The 20,467-nt window shown below is 40.1% G+C and overlaps 1 protein-coding gene across 2 annotated transcripts; it reads left to right on the top strand.

The window, feature by feature from the left end:
- Positions 1-8,931: 8,931 nt before the first annotated feature.
- On the top strand, positions 8,932-20,044 carry LOC147328499 (multidrug and toxin extrusion protein 1-like). Of its 2 annotated transcripts, XM_086296901.1 has the most exons (16): positions 8,932-9,153; positions 9,726-9,827; positions 9,917-9,985; positions 10,208-10,356; positions 12,477-12,519; positions 13,338-13,382; positions 13,490-13,587; positions 14,667-14,764; positions 15,190-15,371; positions 15,454-15,562; positions 16,709-16,784; positions 17,094-17,163; positions 17,257-17,389; positions 18,049-18,143; positions 18,221-18,284; positions 18,357-20,044. In XM_086296901.1, the coding sequence occupies exons 1-16, from the start codon at positions 8,971-8,973 to the stop codon at positions 18,599-18,601; spliced, it is 1,761 nt and encodes a 586-aa protein (XP_086153027.1). In that variant the 5' UTR covers positions 8,932-8,970; the 3' UTR covers positions 18,602-20,044. The 2 variants fall into 2 exon arrangements, with proteins under 2 accessions (XP_086153027.1, XP_086153026.1); XM_086296900.1 differs by having other exon boundaries at positions 18,221-20,044.
- The last annotated feature ends 423 nt before the right edge of the window (positions 20,045-20,467 follow it).

Raw genomic sequence — 20,467 nt, forward strand, 5'->3', positions numbered from 1 at the left:
CTAATTATGTTTCCTTTTTCCCCCAAGAGGAATGAATTGTGAAGCTTAACTGAAGAACTATATCTGTTTGGTATCATGGCTGCAGCACACTGGATACAATCACAGTTAACAGGTGTTGCCAATAAACCGCTCCTCTACTGCATGACTCTTTCATCTTCACAACAAGACGTTATTGCCATGGTAACACCTACCTTTAGACTGGCGTGATTTCCCCTCTGGAGCTTTCGATTCCATCAGTGACCTGACTGTGCTCAAGCTTCAGTAAATTTAGGTCAGAGTAATGAGTAATAGTAACTAACTAACCACCTCCTGTTACCAGTTTAAATTCAATTATATACATTTTATATAAATAAAATGTATACAAATTTGGACATAATGTATATAAATATGTAACTTAAGATATTTGGGAGTAACTTAAAAAGGAATTTCTCTCATTACTGCAGTACTTTTATGGCCCACTTGGAGCCGCCCCACAGTGGGACTCACAGATATAGTAATGTTAGTCGACCTTTTGTTGTTTTTAGCCAGCGGTGAACACATTTACATGAAAGGATAGCGTGCTGAAATACCCAGCTAACGTTTGTTAGTGAGCTGTGTGGGTACAAAACACGAGTACAGATATTGACTATTTAGAGCGACAATTCTAGACAGACTGTCCATTAAAAATGCTCAAAGCCATAATTCTAGTGACACAACAATATAAGTCTGACTGACTCAAAATAGTGGACTTTAGGCCTTGTAGTTATCAATCGGATCAAACTACCTGCGTCCAGACAAATCAAAGCAGCCATACCTCTAATTTGAGTATCCCTGAGAATGGGGTTTCAAAAGTTCATGCAGTTGTTATCAGAGTGGAAACTATCCAGTGATGCCAGAAGCTGTGAAAATGCTTTTTAGTGCCTTAAGCTGTTCATGGGTCTCTCTGAGGACTGACACAGCCAGCCTCAAGTGGCACCAAGAGGAACTGCATTCCTGACTTAAGAAAAAAATTATGCATTTTTGTCAAACATTATAATGAGTTGACATCACTTGAAAAACACTTTGAATTTTGTGAAATGCCGGTTGCGGTTTGAGGAAGGAATCAAAGGGCAAAAGGGTAGATCTCCATTTGCTAATAAGATGTGAATGAAGTGGGGGAGAATATATAGAGCTGGAAGGGTGTGTATCGAGGTGTGGTTTCACTCCTGAAATTCAAATAAATTATCACCAAAGCAGGTCTCTTTGATGTTAGATCACAGAAATGGTGGCATTGTTCCTCCTGGTGACTGTTCAGATAAGCCAACTGACTGGCCAGTCTTCAACAAACCGTGAAGTTGCGTAATTATTCAGCCCCCTGAGTCAATACTTTGTAGAACCACCTTTTGCTGCAATTACAGCTGCCAGTCTTTTAGGGCAGCGGTCTCCAACCTTTTTTGCGTCACGGACCGGTTTATGCCCGACAATATTTTCATGGACTGGCCTTTAAGGTGTACAACAAATACAACAAAATAAAACTAGTACCGGTACCGAAAAAAAGAAAATGTATTCATAACACACGTGAAAAGACCCAGGAAAACCGAGTAAACGATAAAAACGATAACAAAATAACGCTGAAAACTGATAAAAACCCTGAAAACTATACATTTCACACCTGAGCCTCAACTCTCGCGGCCCGGTACCAAACGACTCACGGACCGGTACCGGTCTGAGGCCCGGGGGTTGGGGACCGCTGTTTTAGGGTATCTCTCTACCAGCTTTGCACATCTCCAGACTGAAATCTTTGCCCATTCTTCTTTGCAAAACAGCTCCAGCTCAGTCAGATTAGATGGGCAGTGTTTGTGAACAGCAGTTTTCAGATCTTGCCACAGATTCTGGATTGGATTTAGATCTGGACTTTGACTGGGCCATTCTAACACATGGATATGTTTTGTTTTAAACCATTCCATTGTTGCCCTGGCTTTATGTTTAGGGTCGTTGTCCTGCTGGAAGGTGAACCCCGCCCCAGTCTCAAGTCTTTTGCAGACTCCAAGAGGTTTTCTTCCAAGATTGCCCTGTATTTGGCTCCATCCATCTTCCCATCAACTCTGACCAGCTTCCTGTCCCTGCTGAAGAGAAGCAGCCCCAGAGCATGATGTTGCCACCACCATATTTGACAGTGGGGATGGTGTGTTCAGAGTGATGTGCAGTGTTAGTTTTCCGCCACACATGGCGTTTTGCATTTTGGCCAAAAAGTTCCATTTTGGTCTCATCTGACCAGAGCACCTTCTTCCACATGTTTGCTGTGTCCCCCACCTGGCTTGTGGCAAACTGCAAACGGGACTTCTTATGGTTTTCTGTTACCAATGGCTTTCTTCTTGCCACTCTTCCATAAAGGCCAACTTTGTGCAGTGCACGACTAATAGTTGTCCTATGGACAGTGTAGCACCCTCAAGGATTGACGTACGCACGATGTAGTTATAGAACAGGGTTTATTCTGGTCTTGGCAACCCGTGAGAACTGCTCACGGACAAAACAATAAAACAAAACACATCAAAATGCGCTCTTGTAAGTAGTGTTAATCAATCAAAAATCCTTGATTACAGAAAATAAAACACACAAACCTCGTGAGCTGACATCCAGGAGGTGCTAAATAGTCCTTTAGGGCAAATAATTACGCACACCCCGCTTTTCAGTTATTTATTTGTAAAAAATGTTTGGAATCATGTATGATTTTCGTTCCACTTCTCACGTGTGCACCACTTTGTGTTGGTCTTTCACGTGGAATTCCAATAAAATTGATTCATGTTTGTGGCTGTAATGTGACAAAATGTGGGAAAGTTCAAGGGGGGCGAATACTTTTGCAAGCCACTGTATTAGAAGATAACATGGTCACATCCGTCCGGAAGAAGAGACAGAGTTTGAATGCACAATGCAGTTTTTACTGTAAGTGTTTTTTATTTTCATTCACAAAAGGGGAGAAATCTAGGAGAAAGAACTGGGAGCAAAATCCGTGAATAGTGTGATTTATACTCTGTATCACGCTGCATCTGATGAAGCTGGACCATAGACATGATCAAGAAAACTAGTGGTGCGGGGGGCCCTCAGGCCTCTGGCCTCTGGGCCTGCGGCTTGGTTCACTCTGGCACAGCTGGCTGCCGGCAGAGCCGGCGGGCACGCCGGTGCAGCCCCCTCTAGCTTCTGCTCGGTGGCTACTGGGTGACGCCTTGTCTGGGGATCCTCAGCCCTTCCCATGAAGGTGGCACGGATGCCCCTCCGGTGGTCCTCCTTGGGCTCTCGCACTCTGGGGCCTCTGGATGTCTGGGGCCTGGATCTCCTCCATGCCTCCTTCATGCCCTGGGGGACGGGGCTATGGCTCTCTACATCCTCTTGCAGACCATTACATGTGGAAACCATTTGAATACAAGCGCGCTTAAATAATAAAGTTTAAATAATAAAAACAAAGGTCGATCAAATGGACCAATACGGCAATGCCACGTTGATCCATTTGGCAAAATAAATCCATTGGGTATCCTTGTTGGTCTTCAGACAACAATTCTGACGGCTAAAGAACCAAATGGGACAGGCAAAAAAAAAAAAAAAAAAGAAAACTAGTGGTGAAGTAACAGAGATGAAGAATACTCCATCATGGTCAGGAGTGGACCGAGGTTCCCTCTTTGTCCCCAGTGGAAAGTGGGTCCTCTTTCCCTTGATGATCCAACAATCACAAACTTCTGCTTATTCTCAGCAGCTGTTAAGTGTGACTGTGTGTATTTATATGTAATGAAACAGCTCCTCTGCAAACAGGGAGAATTTTGTAGAAATGACTGATGTCCCACTCAGCCCTCTCGTGGTTCAGATGTTTTCAGCTGTTTAGTGATTTATGAGTGTCAGTTCAAGTCCAGGATGACATTGTTTCTTTTCTCTGCATGATCACAGTTAAAAAGTAACTTCTTTGTGATACCGCCAGCAGACTGTGTTCAGGGCCAGATTTCCTTTTTTGAGTCATTTGACACCTGTTACATAACATAACATAACGTTTATTGGAAATATTGTTTAAACCTGCACATTTTTTTGTCAGTATTCAGCACTTTCAGTACAAATAGTTTTTATTCTCTGTTGTCATCTTTTGGGCCACATGGTGGAATGGTGGTTAGCACTGTTGCCTCACAAGAAGGTCCTGAGTTTGGCTCCACCCTCTGGCCACAGGTTTTCTGTGTGGAGTTCACATGTTCTCCCCATGTTGGTGCAGGTTCTGCCCAGTTTCCTCCCACAGTCTAAAGACATGCTGTTAGTGGGGTTAGGTCAATTGATGATTAAGCAGTGAATGGTTTCCTGTCGGTGTGTTAGCCCTACATCAGATTGGCAACCTGTCCAGGGTGAACCCTGCCTCTCGCCATATGGTAGCTGAGCTAGGATCCAGCCCTCCCAGCAGGAACCCTGATAAGGATAAACAGAAGAGGAAGGATCGATGGATGCACTATATATTTGTAATACTTTGTCATGTAGACAATATGGTGCTTGGAGTCATGCTGTCACAATGTAACTTAATACAGATACATTTTAATATCTAAGCTCTGTGTACTAAAAAAACCCCCCAAAAAAAAGCACATGAACCACTCTAGCACTGAGGCATCAGTTTTTAACTTTCATTTTAACGGTCAACTGGGCAAAAAAACAAAAACTAAAAAAAATTTCATGTGCAAAAGTCAAATCTGATTTTAAAAGAAAAATGTGTAAATTTAGAGTATAAATACTTTTCTTGTGAGCTGAGTATATTAGCTCTCAGAAAACATAGCTTTAAAATCCAGATTTGTTCCAGTTTCAATCCCTCCAATTAAATCAACAATTATGAATAAAAATGATAAAATGCTGAACTAGCTTCACATGAAGCGGCAATACATTCAAGCAACTCAGAACATTCATCTTCTCTGACTCGATTATCAATAATATGCACAGTCCAAGCTTCCTGTTAACACCTTCAATAATTAACCTTAATCTTAATTAACCTTAATCTAGTCTGGGTTTCTTACTGTGTCTTCTGCTGATTGAAAAAAAATTATATATATACATAATTTGGGGTTTTTTGCTGTTAAGATCACTTTTATTAGGTCACACAGCAAACCTGGATCCTGACAACCGGTCCAAGATTCTCAGCTAATCTGGTATCTGAGCTTTATCGAGTTTTCCATTACATATCTCCTATACTACTTCCTGCCTTAAGGCCAGTATTACTCCCAAATTTCTCATTGTGAGTCTTCCATCTTCACCTAACTTCTGCTATCAATCAATGACTTTCATCAGGTTGCATACCAGATCAATTAAATACAGCCTGTTAAAAAAAACTCCCTAAATTTCACTGTGTTAAAGAATTACAGGCCATTGATTTGTAAAATCCCCAAGGAAGCTGTGGCTCATCAGCTACTTGTAATAATGATTTTTTTTTTTTAATTAACATGAATAATCCTCACAGCAAAAATCACCCTTAAATAGAGTCATGAGTTGGAGCACAAAGTTTATCTAAGTAATAAAAATGCACCTTCTTTTGTGGGAGGGTTACTTACACTGTTGATTCAACAGAGGAACAGCTGTGTGCAGTCTGTGCCCCGTCTTACACTGTCCGGCCACAGAGATGAATTCAATAAGATGAAATAGGCGGAATATGTAGTAAACAAAGGACAGCTTTATTAAGGCCTTTAATGAAAATGTGTGTAAAATGAGGCCACTGTTTGATAATGATAATCAGTTTGATGACAGTTGATCTTTGTGACTCATAGAACTTAATGTACATTTTATCAACAATCCTGTATAAAGACAGTGAAAACAAGGAGATACAAAACAGAAGTATGAGAAAGCAGATGTCTTCAGGCACACTCTGTTCACTGGGACTAGACCTGCTCTTGAAGCAAAAAGAAGGCGCTGTGCATCTTTATACATTATAAAACTTTTTTCTCTTGAGCTTTTTCCAGTGTTGGTGCAGGACCATGGTGTCTGATGAGATCCAGGTCACATTTCAGTTTGAGAACAGACTATAACAGTAAAAAAAATTATGGTAAAATGCAAAGAAATCAAGGACAGAATCCCAGGCTACATTTGTGACTCATTGGTGGTTATTGTAAGGTGCAACTGGTTCCAGATTGGGCACTTGGTCTGTTTTGGTGGAAGGAATGTGATATTTAAGATGCCATATTTCAGCAGCTCAGGTTGGGTTACTGAAGACTTTACAGATTTGTTGATGCAAAGGTAACATTCTTTACAGTCTGTATTTTCAGAATAAAAATATGACTGTGATGTCACATGATGCCACAACTCAGGTTGGTTTAAAGTTTTTCAAATTGATAGCTTCGGTGCAGCTACTAAAATTCTTGGATGAGTTTGAATTTCAGTGACTTTGATCTCAAGGTCAGAGGTAACATTTTCTGAAAATGTCATGAATGCTGTAACTCAAGAACAAGAAACTTATATGTGATTACTCATGAAAGTGGCCACTTTCTCATTACTTTCATACATTGTTTTAGGAAGTATCCAAAACATACAAGTTTCATTATATAATTTTTCAAGGGATCTTATATCTGTTTTCACTCTTATATGCTTTTCATACAAGTTTCACACAAGACAGATACAAACTTTATAAGATTTATATATATCTGTTCCATATGGGAGGATTCTGAAATTGATAAAATCATGTCTCTAGTAGGATTTTTTTGTGAACTGTGGGGTATTTTTGTTGTAGCATTAAGCATAGAAACTGATTTGTCTGCCTAAAAGCTAAGTCAGAAGTACCAAAGAAGATTAAGGATTTAATTAAATTTTGCCCTGTCTGTCTAATTACGTTTGACAATCATTTATGGTAAATAAGACCATATCTGCATGTCTTTGTACAATCACAATCAAACGGGTGTACAGGTGTTCCTAATAAACTGCTCCTCTAGTGTGTGACATTCTCACAACAAGGGGTTGTTACCATGGTAACACTTACCCTCAGACTGACTCAGTTTCCCATCAATGACCTGACCCTGCTCCCTGATGCTCACCTGTTCGTCTCCACTTCTCCAGAATCAAATGTAAAAATTTTGGTTTTATATTTTTATGCTGGTGATTCTACTGAATTTAAATGTCCAGGTAACTGAAACCCTCTGAGGAAGTTGCTGTGTAAAAGTATTGTCCTGATTCATAATAATGTAACAATAAAGAGTCTGCAAAGCATTGAAGCAGTCACTTGATAATTTATGAATCACTGTCTTCTGGTCATACTGGGCAGCTTTAAGTGTGAATGTGTGTATTTATGTATGATTAAACAGCTCCACTGTAAAATAAATACATAAATAAGAATCTTATTGAAGCAAACGTCAAAAAGTCGTCTCTTTGAAGTCACTCAGAGCTCACTGTAAGTCATCAGTCTCATCTCAGAGACAAGCACAGTGCTCATCACTGAGCTACCTGTGGTAATGACTTCTGTCCCACTCAGCCCCATCTTGGTTCAGTCGTTTTCAGCTGTTTATTTATTTCTCATCTTCAGTTCAAGTCTGGGATGACAGTGTTTCTTTTCTCTGTTAAAAAGTAACTGTTTTGTGATGCAGCGAGCAGACTGTTACGTATTCAGGGCCAGACAAATTACCTCTAATCATTTGCATTTTCAAGCCATTTGAGGTCTGTTGCATAAAAGTCTTCAAATATTTGTGGGAAATATTGTTTAGAGATTTATATTGTTGTCAGTATCCAGCGCTTTTATTTACATGACATTTAAAAGAAGAGCCATTTTTCAGCTTTGTTTTCATTTCACTGCATCATATTTGAATATCTGCAATACTCTGTCAAGTGGAACAGACTTTTTAAATGAAATTTTGAGTCATTTTTTCACAGTGAAACTTAATAAAGATGTATTCTGGTATCTGAGCGCTGCATATTTTGATGACCCCAGGTGATGGGTGTCTCTGTTTTGTTTTTTGTGCTGTGCTTCGTTCTGCAGGAGCTGATTAAAGAAGCTTGCTGCTTGAGGTACAGCTAAGCCCAGTGAGTTTAACTATAAAAGCTCCCTCTTTCCTGCAGCAGATCCTTCCCTTGCTCTCTGGTTATCCTTTCCTCACTGCTATTGTTTGGTTTGGACACCAGCTTCCTAGACTACACTGGCTCAGCTACAACATGTGTTTTTGATTCTTACTGACCTTGTCACATGCTCATGCACGTTTTACACTACTGACTTGCTGACATACACATTCACCTTAATTATGTTCTGTAAATAAATCATCCTTTGCTACCTTTAGTTACTTTAGTTACAACCTCATCCAGTCTCACTCTGTTTCATTGGACCCTGTTTTATTTGCAGGTGGAAGGACCCAGTGCAATCGAGGAAAGGCTCTAATCCTTCTGGAAAGTGCTACTTTCCAGAAGGATTAGAGCCTTTCCTCGATTGGATTAGGGGACAATCGTGCCTCAAGAGTTGGGAGTTCGCCTTGTAATCGGAAGGTTGCCGGTTCGAGCCCCGGCTCAGACAGTCTCGGTCGTTGTGTCCTTGGGCAAGACGCTTCACCTACCGCCTACTGGTGTGGGCCAGAAGGGCCGATGGTGCGATATGGCAGCCTCGCTTCTGTCAGTCTGTCCCAGGGCAGCTGTGGCTACAACTGTAGCTTGCCTCCACCAGTGTGTGAATGTGAGAGTGGATGACTGGGTGTGTAAAGTGCTTTGGGGTCCCTAGGGGGGACTAGTAAAAGCGCTATACAAATACAGGCCATTTACCATTTACTAAGGAATATCACCAGCATCTTTTAACTGTCATTTTAATGATCAACTGTAAGTGAATGCTTTATTTGTACAAGTGTATTGAGTATTTTGCAATAGCAGAAATCACACCTAAACAGAGTCAAGAGTTGGTTGGCTGTAAGGTGAGGAGGACAGTATGTGTCTGGCCCCTCCTCAGACTCCTGCGCTGGTTATCAAACCAACAACATTTTCTTCTGCCTGAGTGACAGAAATCACCCAGAGCTGTTTGTGAAGAGGATCTGTATTTGTTCAATTATGGACTCTTCTGGGGAAAAAACAGGAAAATGCACCGAGGCAGTGAAAGAGGATTTAAAGGAAAGTGCAGCGGCTGCTTGCGCACAGAGCTCCCGAGGCTGTTGCCACATATGTGTCCCTCGGTTTATTCCGTCAGTTTACCGCAATGAGCTTGTGCAACTTTCCAAACTGGCGGGACCAGTGGTAAGACTGTGTGTAAATTTGAAGCTCATTTGAAGTTTGTCACACTCTCTGTCTGTTGTTACTGACAGGAAGAACGGATTTACTACAGAAGATGCACCATGTGTCAATAAACTGTAATTTGATTTAAACGTGGGACCTGGACCCTGGTTTAGTGTCTTATTAATAAATACATTAAATGTTATTTATGTTATTATGAAGTCCTGTTTCTGAATGGACCTCAAGCACTGTAGGACTGTACTGTGTATATCTGTTTAGTATTACAATCATTTAATTTTAAATTAAGTTACTATGTTTTTATGCATTATTTGGATTACATATCAAATTCCTCCATGTTTTCTTTAAGCCCCCAAAACATACAGTTGCTTATGTTTTTACTATTTTTACTCTTTATCGTGCTGCTGTAACACAGAAATTTCCCTTGTGGGAAGTATCCATCTATTTTAGATATTTGCTATATGTTTAACATCCTTAAGTTACTAAATGTTTTAACCATATTCATTACTTATTTATTTTTCCTTTAAATGTATTTCTAAATACAACACAGAGTCAGGATCTCCTCTTCTGTGCTTCAGGTCATTTCCCAGTTCATGATTTTCATGATCAGTTTTGTCAGCACGGTGTTCTGTGGTCACCTGGGGAAAACTGAACTTGCAGCTGTAGCATTATCAATTGCGGTGAGCAGACATTTCAGTGCCTTTGTTGTTGAACTGTAAATATGCATCATTTTTTACCCCACTTTATGCATGTTGTGTTTCGTTTGCAGGTAGTTAACGTCACTGGTATTTCCATTGGCACCGGTTTGTCATTAACTTGTGATACCCTCATATCTCAGGTAGGGTCCTCACCAGAGCTTTCACTTTATCTGTGTAACCAAGACAAACACAAGCAGCACAGCTGGGTTCCCAGGTTCTCCTGGAATGCCCTTTTAAACATCTCAACACTGAGCTTTTGTGTGGAGTTATTTTTCTATGATCAGTCATACCCTTGTTCTTTGGTGGGATTCTGTGTTTTCCAACTTTTCTCACCCGAGCGTCTGTCTACCTGTTTCACGCAGACGTATGGGAGCGGTAACTTGAAGCGTGTGGGTGTGATTCTCCAGAGGGGAGTTCTGATTCTGCTGCTGGCCTGTTTCCCTTGTTGGGCCATCCTCATCAACACTGAGCCTCTCCTACTTGCTGTCAAACAGAGTCCAGAGGTCGCCAGGTGAGCCGTTATTAACCAGCAATAACAGACGCGTGGATGTTGTGACACTGCTGAGCATGTGTCTGTCTCACTCTTAAAGAAACACAAATTATGCAAAATGCCAAGCACTGTTAGTTTGTGCAAAAAATACAGTGGTCCCTCGCTATACTGCGGTTCACCTTCCGCTGTTTCGCGGATTTTTTTTGTGCAATTTTGCATGTTTTTTTGTTTTTGTTTTTCTGTTTTCACAGTGCATTGTGTCCATGATCGGCTGTCCATTGTCAATCGATCTCCTCCGTGCCGTGTCTCCTGTACAGTACAGAATGCATTCAGCTTGTCAAATTTACATAAATCTTCGATCACTAGCAGTGTGACTCTGAAGTGCTGTACTGTATGTTTGTAAGTTTTCTCCCCAACAAAAACAACAATGTCGACGAAACGTTTTGCACCGTCAAAGGCACCTGCGGTAGCACCCAAGATACAGAGAAAGATGCTAACCATCTCACAAATGATGAACTTCTGGACATGCTAAAGGAAGGTAGAAGTTACCGTATTTTTCAGACCATGAGGCATTAGGCAAAACAAAACAGTCAGATGAGTTAAACTTTACTCAACTCATTGTTCTTGCTTCCTCTACTTCCGTACCATTGATTCATTAATGTTTAATTCTCTGGCAGCTGCTCTATTCCCATGTTCTGGACATAAAAACAGGGTTTGATCTTTGGCTTCATTCTTTAATACTGGACTTATTTTTCTACGAAGGTTTGAACTTTGAGAGTCTTTAAACAGGAGAGAAAAGTGTGAAAATGTTCATGCCTGTCAGAGAAAAGTGTATAAAGTGTGTAGTGACGGTCAAAGGAGCTTGCAAAGAAAAGCGTCTGGACTTCTTTAAGTTGCTTGAAGACGTTTCACCTCTCATCCGAGAAGCTTCTTCAGTTCTAAGGTCAAATGGTGGAGAGTCCCAGATATAAACCTAGTGGGAGTAACCCCCCACAGAGGGACAAAAGGACCCCCTGATGATCCTCTAATCGCCTGAGCCAAGGTGTGAAACTGGGTGTGGGTCCCAATCAGCCAGAGTTTCGGGTGAGTTCATTGTGAAACCTGGCCCCACCTTATCATGAGATCAGATGGCCCAGGATGTGAGTGGGCGTTAAGGCGTCTGGGAAGGATCTCAAAACTGGATTATAGATGGCAGAGAGTTGGTGTCGTAAACCCCCGCCTCTGTTCAAAGATGGTCGCTCACAGTGGACATAGATGGCTTCTTTCACTCCTCTTTCAAACCATCTGTCCTCTCTGTCCAAAATGTGAACATTGGCATCCTCGAAAGAGTGACCTTTATCCTTAAGATGCAGATGGACTGCTGAGTCTTGTCCTGTGGAGGTGGCTCTTCTATGTTGGGCCATGTGCTTGTGAAGTGGCTGTTTGGTCTCTCCAATGTAGAGGTCCGGGCATTCCTCGCTGCACTGTACAGCATACACCACGTTGTTAAGTCTGTGTTTTGGCGTTTTGTCTTTCGGGTGTAGTGACGGGTTTTACAGCCTAAAAACAACATATTTTTAGAACGTAACTCGACATAAACGGGGCGTCACTGTAATGCAGTAATCGAAAAGCACATTATACCAAACCTCATAGTTTGACCACCTGTAGCAGCAGAAACCAGCTGTTAACTCAGCAGTGGAAATGCATGGAAATGTGTGCTGGTTCTTACTGCACACATTTCTGACCTGTGAGAAATAATTCAGTAGATCCTTGTACAGGTTTACAACCCAACACTACTTAAACTACGTGCTGTGTTTGTTTGTTTGTCACATTGTTACTGTGCCTCGACTTTTGGATAAAGCTGCCAAAAACTTTTAAAAAGATAATTAACATCCTGAGACCTGAGATGCATTTTCAGTTTGTCTAAACTATTTGGGATTAGTTGGACCCAATAAGTATAAAAAGGAAGCACCATCATTGGTGGGCTTATTTTACAGCATAACGCATTAAAGTCACCATTGTGTAACACAGCATGAAACAGTAATGAGCAGAATGAAGTAAAAGAACAAGCAAAATGGTATGTAACCTTAATTTATGTGCAGTCAAATGTCACCATCATCAGTTTCACAGGCTTACTTTGTTTTTTTCATTTCCACATGAAGCCTCTCCCAGCTCTATGTGAAGATCTTCATGCCCGCTCTGCCGGTGAGTTTGACAGGATTTGATGCAGATTTGGAAGGTGTTCAATATTTAAACAAAAGGCAGGTTGATATCCAGAACTGAGGGTCTTAACAACAGATGCAGTGCTATTTAAGGTCCAGAGAGCATCGGTCACACCTCAGCACACGGGGTGGTAGAGAAAGTCATCTACTAAGGGTTAGGGTTGGTAGTTTGACCCCTTAGCTGCTCCAGTCTGCATGCCAAATGTCCTTCAGCAAAATAGTAACCCCAAGTTACTCTCCAATGAATCCATTGGAGTGTGAATGTTAGATAAAAAGCACTTAGGCATGCTCACCTAACCCTAAATGTGATCTCCTCCCTTTTGTCCCCAGATCTATGGGCGTTGGTGCTTAAGAGGTTAAGGATCGGATGGGTGAATGAGACGTGTTGTAAAAAGCACTTTGAGTGCTCTGAGAGATTAGAAAAGCACTTTATAAGAATCAGTGCATTCACCATTTATCATGTTTGACTTGGTATTCGTTTCTAAGGAGATTTACATTGTTCAACAATACTGCTCAATCTCTAACTTTGATGCCCCCCTCTCATTTATTCTTGGTTGAACTTTGAGGCATAAACTATCAGACAAAGTGGATGAGGGTTAATAACTTGCAGTGGAGGTGTATCAATGTATAGAATCTGTGATAAATTTTATTTCTTTGATTTATTACTAATTATTTGACATGTTCATTGTTTTCATTGAAAAGTGTTAGCGTGCTGATTAACCTAAGATCCGATCATGTGCTCAAATTTGTTCTTCACTTCTGTCAACGAGTCTCTTATAATTTAATGTTTGCTTTCTTCAGGCTGCTTTCATGTACCAGCTGCAGGGGAGGTATCTTCAAAATCAGGTGCAGTGCTTTTGAAGCATGCATATGGCCTACATTACTTTAATAACTGGTTGTGCTTTTAAAACATTAACATGAATATTATTTGTATTTTGTGCTTTGGTGTACAGGGAATTATATGGCCTCAAGTTATAACTGGAGCAATCGGAAATGTCTTTAATGCAATATTCAACTACGTCCTCATCCATCAGCTGGATTTGGGTGTTGCGTAAGTTTTCCTCCATCATTCCTGTGACATCATTGGTTGAATGTAACCTCAATTCAGACAGTGAAAACTATATGTGTTTTAAATTCTTTATCTAAATTCATGATCCAGTGAATTTAGGTGAATTACCACAGGTTTTATGGTGTGTTGGTAAATTTGCAGACCCAAATGCAGGACACAAGGATCAAGTGTCCTGCATTTGATCCTTGTGCACTTGAAAGACGAGAATACACTGACCGTCAAAGTAAAACAGGAAACAGACTGGGCACAGAACTAAACCTAAGAACTAGACACAGAGGCACCAGAAAAAAACCCTCAAAACTAAAATACAAAAACAGAACTCAGAAGGCTAGAAGTCATATACAAAGATGAAATCATAGAATAACACCAATAATACACAAAACACTGGGTCACCGATTCAGGACCATGACATCATGAGCTTGAGCACAGTAATATTTTTAGTGTCAGTGTCAAGGTATCAGACAACATGCTTTCAAACTGTGGCAGATGTGTGCGGATATAATTTCGTAGTTGAAGATATCTTAAAAAATGGCTGCACAATATTCCAAATCTATCTTTTAATTGTTGAAATGACATGAAGGTATCGTTTGATTACACGTCTTTTAATTTATGAATTCCCAGTTCATGCCACACGTTGAAAGCTCTGTCTGCACATGATGGAAGGAAAGAAGGGTTAGATGTAACAGGCATACACATTGATAGTGGTTTTAGTTTAAAGTGCTTAATTTGAAGCAAACAACATATATCTAATAAGAAATCAATACCAGGCTTCGGAAGACTATAAAACCCATAAGCACAAGGAAATACAAAGCGGCACTATTGAAAAAAATATATAACAAAATGTAGAACATGAATATAAATTGTTTCTCAAAAACCTAAAAGGAATAATGAACTGACAGCAAATTCGAAACCCATCCATCCATCCTCTTTCACTTGTCTTTTTACAGGGTTACAGGGGGCTGAAGCCTATCTTAGGGTGCTTGAATTGTCACCTGTAAATATGGAGCTTTAATTGTTCATTTTTTTTCCTTCTTTTAATCTCTAATGTTTTTATCTTCTAGTGGATCAGCAGCAGCCAGTGCCATCTCCCAGTATTTGTTGGCATCAGTCTTATTCATTTACATGTACTTGAGAGGTCTGCATAAGGCCACATGGGCAGGTCAGTCATTTTACTTCTACGGGGATCCTGAACTTGCTGAAATGTTTTGATTTTGCTGTGTCGTTCGCCTTATTTCCAATTCTGTCCAATAATTTCATCATGTTGCATCATTTAGCTTTTGGCCTTTCATACCTGAAGTTTTCCATTATAAATACTCAAGAGTTTAATGTTTGACAAAAATAGTCATACTCTATAACTGTGGAGTGCAGTGTGGAGGAGAGGTTATTCTTTAACACTGCGGTTCCAATAAACTTCAAGACATCTCTGTAATAGTTCAAATGTGTGGGATTTAAATATTGTTTAATAGTAATGTCTGATTTATGCAAATTCCTCATTAGTAATTGTTGATCCGAGGCCCATAATTAAATCCTAATTTAAACCAATAGTTTGAAAGATGACATATAGAGTCACTCTGACCCACACAGGTTGGTCCCTCGACTGTCTCCAGGAGTGGGGACCCTTTGCCCAGCTGGCTGTCCCCAGCATGCTCATGCTCTGTCTGGAGTGGTGGGTGGTTGAAGTGGGAGGATTCCTGGCTGGTGTGATCAGTGAGGCCGAGTTGGGAGCTCACTTGATATCCTACGAATTGACTATTACTGCATACATGGTAACTCCAGTGAACCTTTTGACTTTTGCTTATATGTTGACCTGGCATTACATTTTGGAATTACACATGGATTTTCCCACAGATTCCATTAGGGTTTGCTAGTGCTGCCAGCGTACGGGTTGGGAATGCACTTGGTGCAGGAAACATCGAGCAGGCCAAGCTGTCGTGCAAAGTCCCCATCATCTGTGCATGTAAGAACCAACACACTAAGTATTATTTTCTGTGTTAAATGAACAGAAAAAAGTAAAAATACTGCTAACTGAGCAGTAGCAGGATTAGTTTTATTTCATGCTGAGCTTCATGACATAAGAATATGAAGTAGAATACATTTCATAAAATATAAATGAACTATTCATCCATCCAGCCACCTTCCAACAGCGTAGCCAATTAATGGTAGATTAATGGTGGACTCTCGGTGCCAAGTCCATCACAGGGCCAACTCAGAGATAGACAACCATTCATATTCATGTATACAGTGACATTAGAGCCATTAACTAACCTAACATGCATTTCTTTGGTCTGGGAGGAAGCTCGAGTACCTCCACAACCCATACAGGGTCCATGGCTGTTCCGTCAACATAAGGGGTCACCACAGGGGGTAGCTTTGCATGATTGATCTGGTCAGTTTTATGCCGGATACCCATCCTGACACAGTCCCAAAGGGGATTTGTCTCCAGTTGAAATTGAACCAGTGACCTTTTGCCTATTATGGACCAGTTTGTTTACCCGACCCTGGGCAAAATAGTATGTAGTTGATATGCATTAGAACACATGTTGAATAAGCTGCAATAAATTTGTGGACTATGTATACTTCATGTAATTTTGAGCCTGCAGTTAAACTTGAACCCTTTAAATCCCAGCGTATCGTATTTGATACATGCCTTTTTGTGATCATCAGCGTGACTCCCCCCACCCCACCCCCAAATGATTTAAATTGCATGACACATTTTAATGACTAAATTGCAAAAATATCGCTCATGTAGCGAATGTGATTCAAGTTAAACCTCATATATGCTGATTAAAATTTGATATATATTTTGTCTAAAGGTTCAACAAACAGTCCATTATCAAAAAATGAAAGATTTCTGGCAGTTATATCATGGTTTAGGTTCTAAAGTGTTAACATAAATTCAACTTGTGCCTTGTTTTTGAACTTGTTTTTGTTGTTAAACGTGAATGCTGTACAATCGTTCTACTTTGGAAAAAGAAGAATAATGAAATTACAGTACATTTTTCACCACAACTGTATATAAACTGTAAAGTTGGCCACCTTTTGTGTTCCTTGTTTTTCTGTTTTTCCTGTGATTTTAATATTTAAATGGTTTTTCTCATTGCAGTCATAATTGCATGCTTTGTTAGTATTATTTTTGGCGTCTCAAAGGATGTCATCGGATACATTTTCACATCAGAGCCGTAAGTATCTTTGACCTTTAACCTTGATTCCAGGAAGAGTTCCTCTCTTATTTATTGCTTCTTTAATTACATGTATTATTCAAGATAATCATTTATACCTTTGTCTCAGAAACATGTTGCCCTTGTTATCTAGTTTCAGTTAACTAAAACAAGCCTATGTGAGTGCTATAATCAAATAAATTCATTGTTCATGTGTCCCATTGTATTAAAGGTCTTGTTTTCATTAAGTTTCATATGTTCTTGATGTTTGACAATATTTGTGAATGTACAGACAGATGTACTGAAGCTGAAACTGCACACTGTTTTTAGCGATATTTTGCAGAGGGTTTCTGACCTCATGTTGATAATTAGTTTCTTGCATCTTGGTGATGCAATTGCGGTAAGAAATGATTTTACAGCAGTGATCGACATTTCAGGCTAATACTGTCAAATATAAAATGTGATTCAGAGAAATCTGTGTTTGTGTTTACAGGCTGTGGCTGGAGGAGTTGTCAGAGGTGTAGGAAAGCAGTCGGTTGGTGCTCTGTGTAACCTGATCGGGTACTACTTTATTGGCTTACCCACTGGTGTGTCTCTGATGTTTGCAGCCAAAATGGGGGTTGTAGGTGAGGACTGAGTGAGGGTGGCATTCCAAGCTCCTTTGTTTTCCTTCATAGCATTGGATTGATATTACATATTCAAGACAAGAGAAAATAAGATATGTCGTACTTTATTTATCCCTAATTTTATATAATAACAATTAATTTTATTATATTCATTAAATAAAACCAGACATTTTGGTAGTTTTCTAGTCGAGTATGTTATAATAATGCCAGGGAGGAAAGACATCAGCAGTGACTTTGGGGAAGCATTTGTTGCTGTCCATGAAGGTTTGACAGAAGAAAGTCTCTTCTGTCCAAAAGGAACATTGCAGCATGGATTAGGTTTGCAATATTGCATCTGATGGAACAATGTTCTTTGGACAGACAAGAATAAAGAGGAGATGTTGGGCCATGCAAACTTCAATGCACACCACAATCATCATCCCAAGCAAAGCACCTCGCTTTTGCGTTTTTTGCTTAGTTTTTGCTAAAGACGTATCATAATATGCCATATGCTGCTATTCATCTACACATCTACATCTCTATATATAACCAGTGTATGTTGTGTCTTTCAGGTTACAGGTGGATTGTGACAAATGCGTGCTGCGGTCAGAAATTAAATGTACTTCCTGCTTGTCAGAAAAACTATTAAAACTCTTCTTCTTCTGTTTTTTCTGCTGTAGGATTTTGGACAGGCCTTACGGTTTGCGTGTTCGTGCATTCGATCTTTTTCATCACATTTTTGTGCAAACTCGATTGGAAGAAGGCTGCTGAAGAGGTGCACACCTGCATCTATTGACAGTTTATCACACTTTCATTCATCAAAGCATGTCATTGACTGTTGTGTCTGATCAGGCTGAAGTGCGAGCGGGAGTCCGCATCAAAGAAGAAAAAGACACGATCAAGATGGAAAATAGAGGTGAGTGGGCAAACTGGCTGAAACATCCCATTATTACAGTGTCTTATTCATGCTTCTCTTTCCAAACCCTAGACTCTAATCACATCCAGACCCCAATCAGTACTATTGGATCCAGTGGTGAGAGCGCCGGGGTGGACCACATATACATGGAGGTGCAAATACCAGAAGAGAGTCAAACCACCAACACCACTACAGTGGGAGATGTTCTGTCAGTGTCACAGCTGGTGTTACGGCGCGGCCTGGCGATACTCATCATGATCCTCATCCTCGCTGCTGGAGTCATTACCAACACCGTCCTCACCCCGCTGCTCAAATGATGTAATGGGTTAAATGTATTGTTGTGTATATACATACACGCTTAGTATATTTAGTGTGCACACAAAAAATACCACTTTTTATTTTATTTGCCTTAATCAACATATCACAAAAAGATATCAGAAATACCAAAAGAAAATTAAAGAATTTAATTTAATTTAGCTATCTCTTCTGTCTAATTATGTGTCTTTTACAGAAACTATGTATGAAATAGCATATTTATTTATAGCTAATAGCTAATAATAGTTGTATTTCTGATTTCATATAAGGTTTTTTTTAGTGTTTATTAATGTTTGCTAATTATATGTTTTAAATAAAGATTAGATTCACATTCAGATACATATCAGCCCATGCAATAAATGACATCTTCTCAGACAGTTTCATCAAACAACCAGTACTGTTAATTATCAATGTCCATAATAGCAAATCTAGCACAGTTCGACTCTGAAGTCAGGTTTTTTACCCATCTAATCTTGGTGGCTGTTTCTGTGCCTCCCTCTGCTAACCCCACATGTGACATTATCCACTCTGTCATAGCCAATTCAATTCAAATTCTTTATTGTCCCACAGGGTGAAATTAGTTTAGCAGGCAAAATAAAAGTAAACAAAACAATAATATAAAATAATAATGACAATAATAGTAATAGAAAGTCACAGGATGGTCATTTGCCACTAAGGAGATGGGATGCAGTAGGGATAAAAGAAACCTGGAGTCTTGGTCTTCCTCAAAGGTACTCAAAAACGGCGCCCAGAAGGCAACAACTCAAACTCACTGTGAAGTGGATGGTTCAAACAATTAACAATAGAATGAGCCTTCCTAAGCACATTTTTGTTGTAAATAGCCAAAAGTCCATCTTGCCAGCGCCCTGAAATTTTGCTAGTAGTTTTTACCAGAAGTCCCAACTTATTCTTATTCTTCACCGTCAGGTTACCAAACCAGGCAGCGAAAAGACATCATTCAATAAAACTACAAAACAAAGACAACATCTCAGATGAGACATTAAAGGATCTCATTTTCCTTAAAAAGAACAGTCTTTGTTGGACTTTTTTAGTAGTGGCATCAGATTGAAATGCAGCTGGATGCCTCTCTTGTGTCCTGGATTGTTGACTTCCGCCACTGCACAGAGACCTGTCATCTTCAGAGGTTTTCTGATGACTCTGCAGTGGTTGGATGGATCAGTGTGGGTGTTGAGAGAGAGAACCGGGCTGTGGTTGACTCCTTTGTCAATGCGGTGCGAGCACAATCATCTTGATTGTGGACTTTAGGACGAGCAGGAAACCTGCGTCCCCTGCTTCAATCCATTGCCACATACCTAGTTTCAGGGACTAAGATGCACGGAGAGGAATGGAGAATTTGCAATTTGAGAAATGAGACCCAATAAAAACTAAATGTGGAAGACGATAACAAATCACAGCACAGTGTGGTGCATGACCTTAATCATGTGATTTAGGGACGATCTGATTTCCTCGTGTCAGCATTGTTCCCACATCATCATAATTAATGTTGTTCCAGGTTCAACATTGCAAGTGACCAATCACCTTCTTGTGACGTCATTCCTTTGCGACTTCGAAATACCCGCCTTCGAGTATTTCGAAATACAAGTGAAGAAGCGAAAAACCGCCGCCTGTCCGCCGAATTTGAAGTCAATTCGCCTGTCCGCCGAATTTGAAGTCAATTTAGGATACTTTCCTTTAATAAACGGTAAGCATTATACATATGTTCCTCACTTGGCTTGCTGTTTGTTTGCTAGCGATAGGCTACTTGACGACAGCATTAGCTAACCAGGGACGATCTGATTTCCTCGTGTCAGCATTGTTCCCACATCATCATAATTAATGTTGTTCCAGGTTCAACATTGCAAGTGACC

Source organism: Aulonocara sp. 'chitande type north' Nkhata Bay, linkage group LG6, assembly GCF_057382095.1.
Source record: "Aulonocara sp. 'chitande type north' Nkhata Bay isolate Kocher_YH1m ecotype deep benthic linkage group LG6, A_spYH_male_GT1.1, whole genome shotgun sequence".
Lineage (NCBI taxonomy): Eukaryota > Metazoa > Chordata > Actinopteri > Cichliformes > Cichlidae > Aulonocara > Aulonocara sp. 'chitande type north' Nkhata Bay.

Bases quoted from the DNA above. Each gene is read 5' to 3' on its own strand.
- LOC147328499 (XM_086296900.1), top strand. From the start codon at position 8,971: ATGGACTCTTCTGGGGAAAAAACAGGAAAATGCACCGAGGCAGTGAAA. The intron at 13,588-14,666 runs GTAAGTTTTCCT...TTTATCTTCTAG, and splicing joins CAGCTGGATTTGGGTGTTGC to TGGATCAGCAGCAGCCAGTG. The intron at 18,144-18,220 runs GTGCACACCTGC...GTGTCTGATCAG, and splicing joins GGAAGAAGGCTGCTGAAGAG to GCTGAAGTGCGAGCGGGAGT.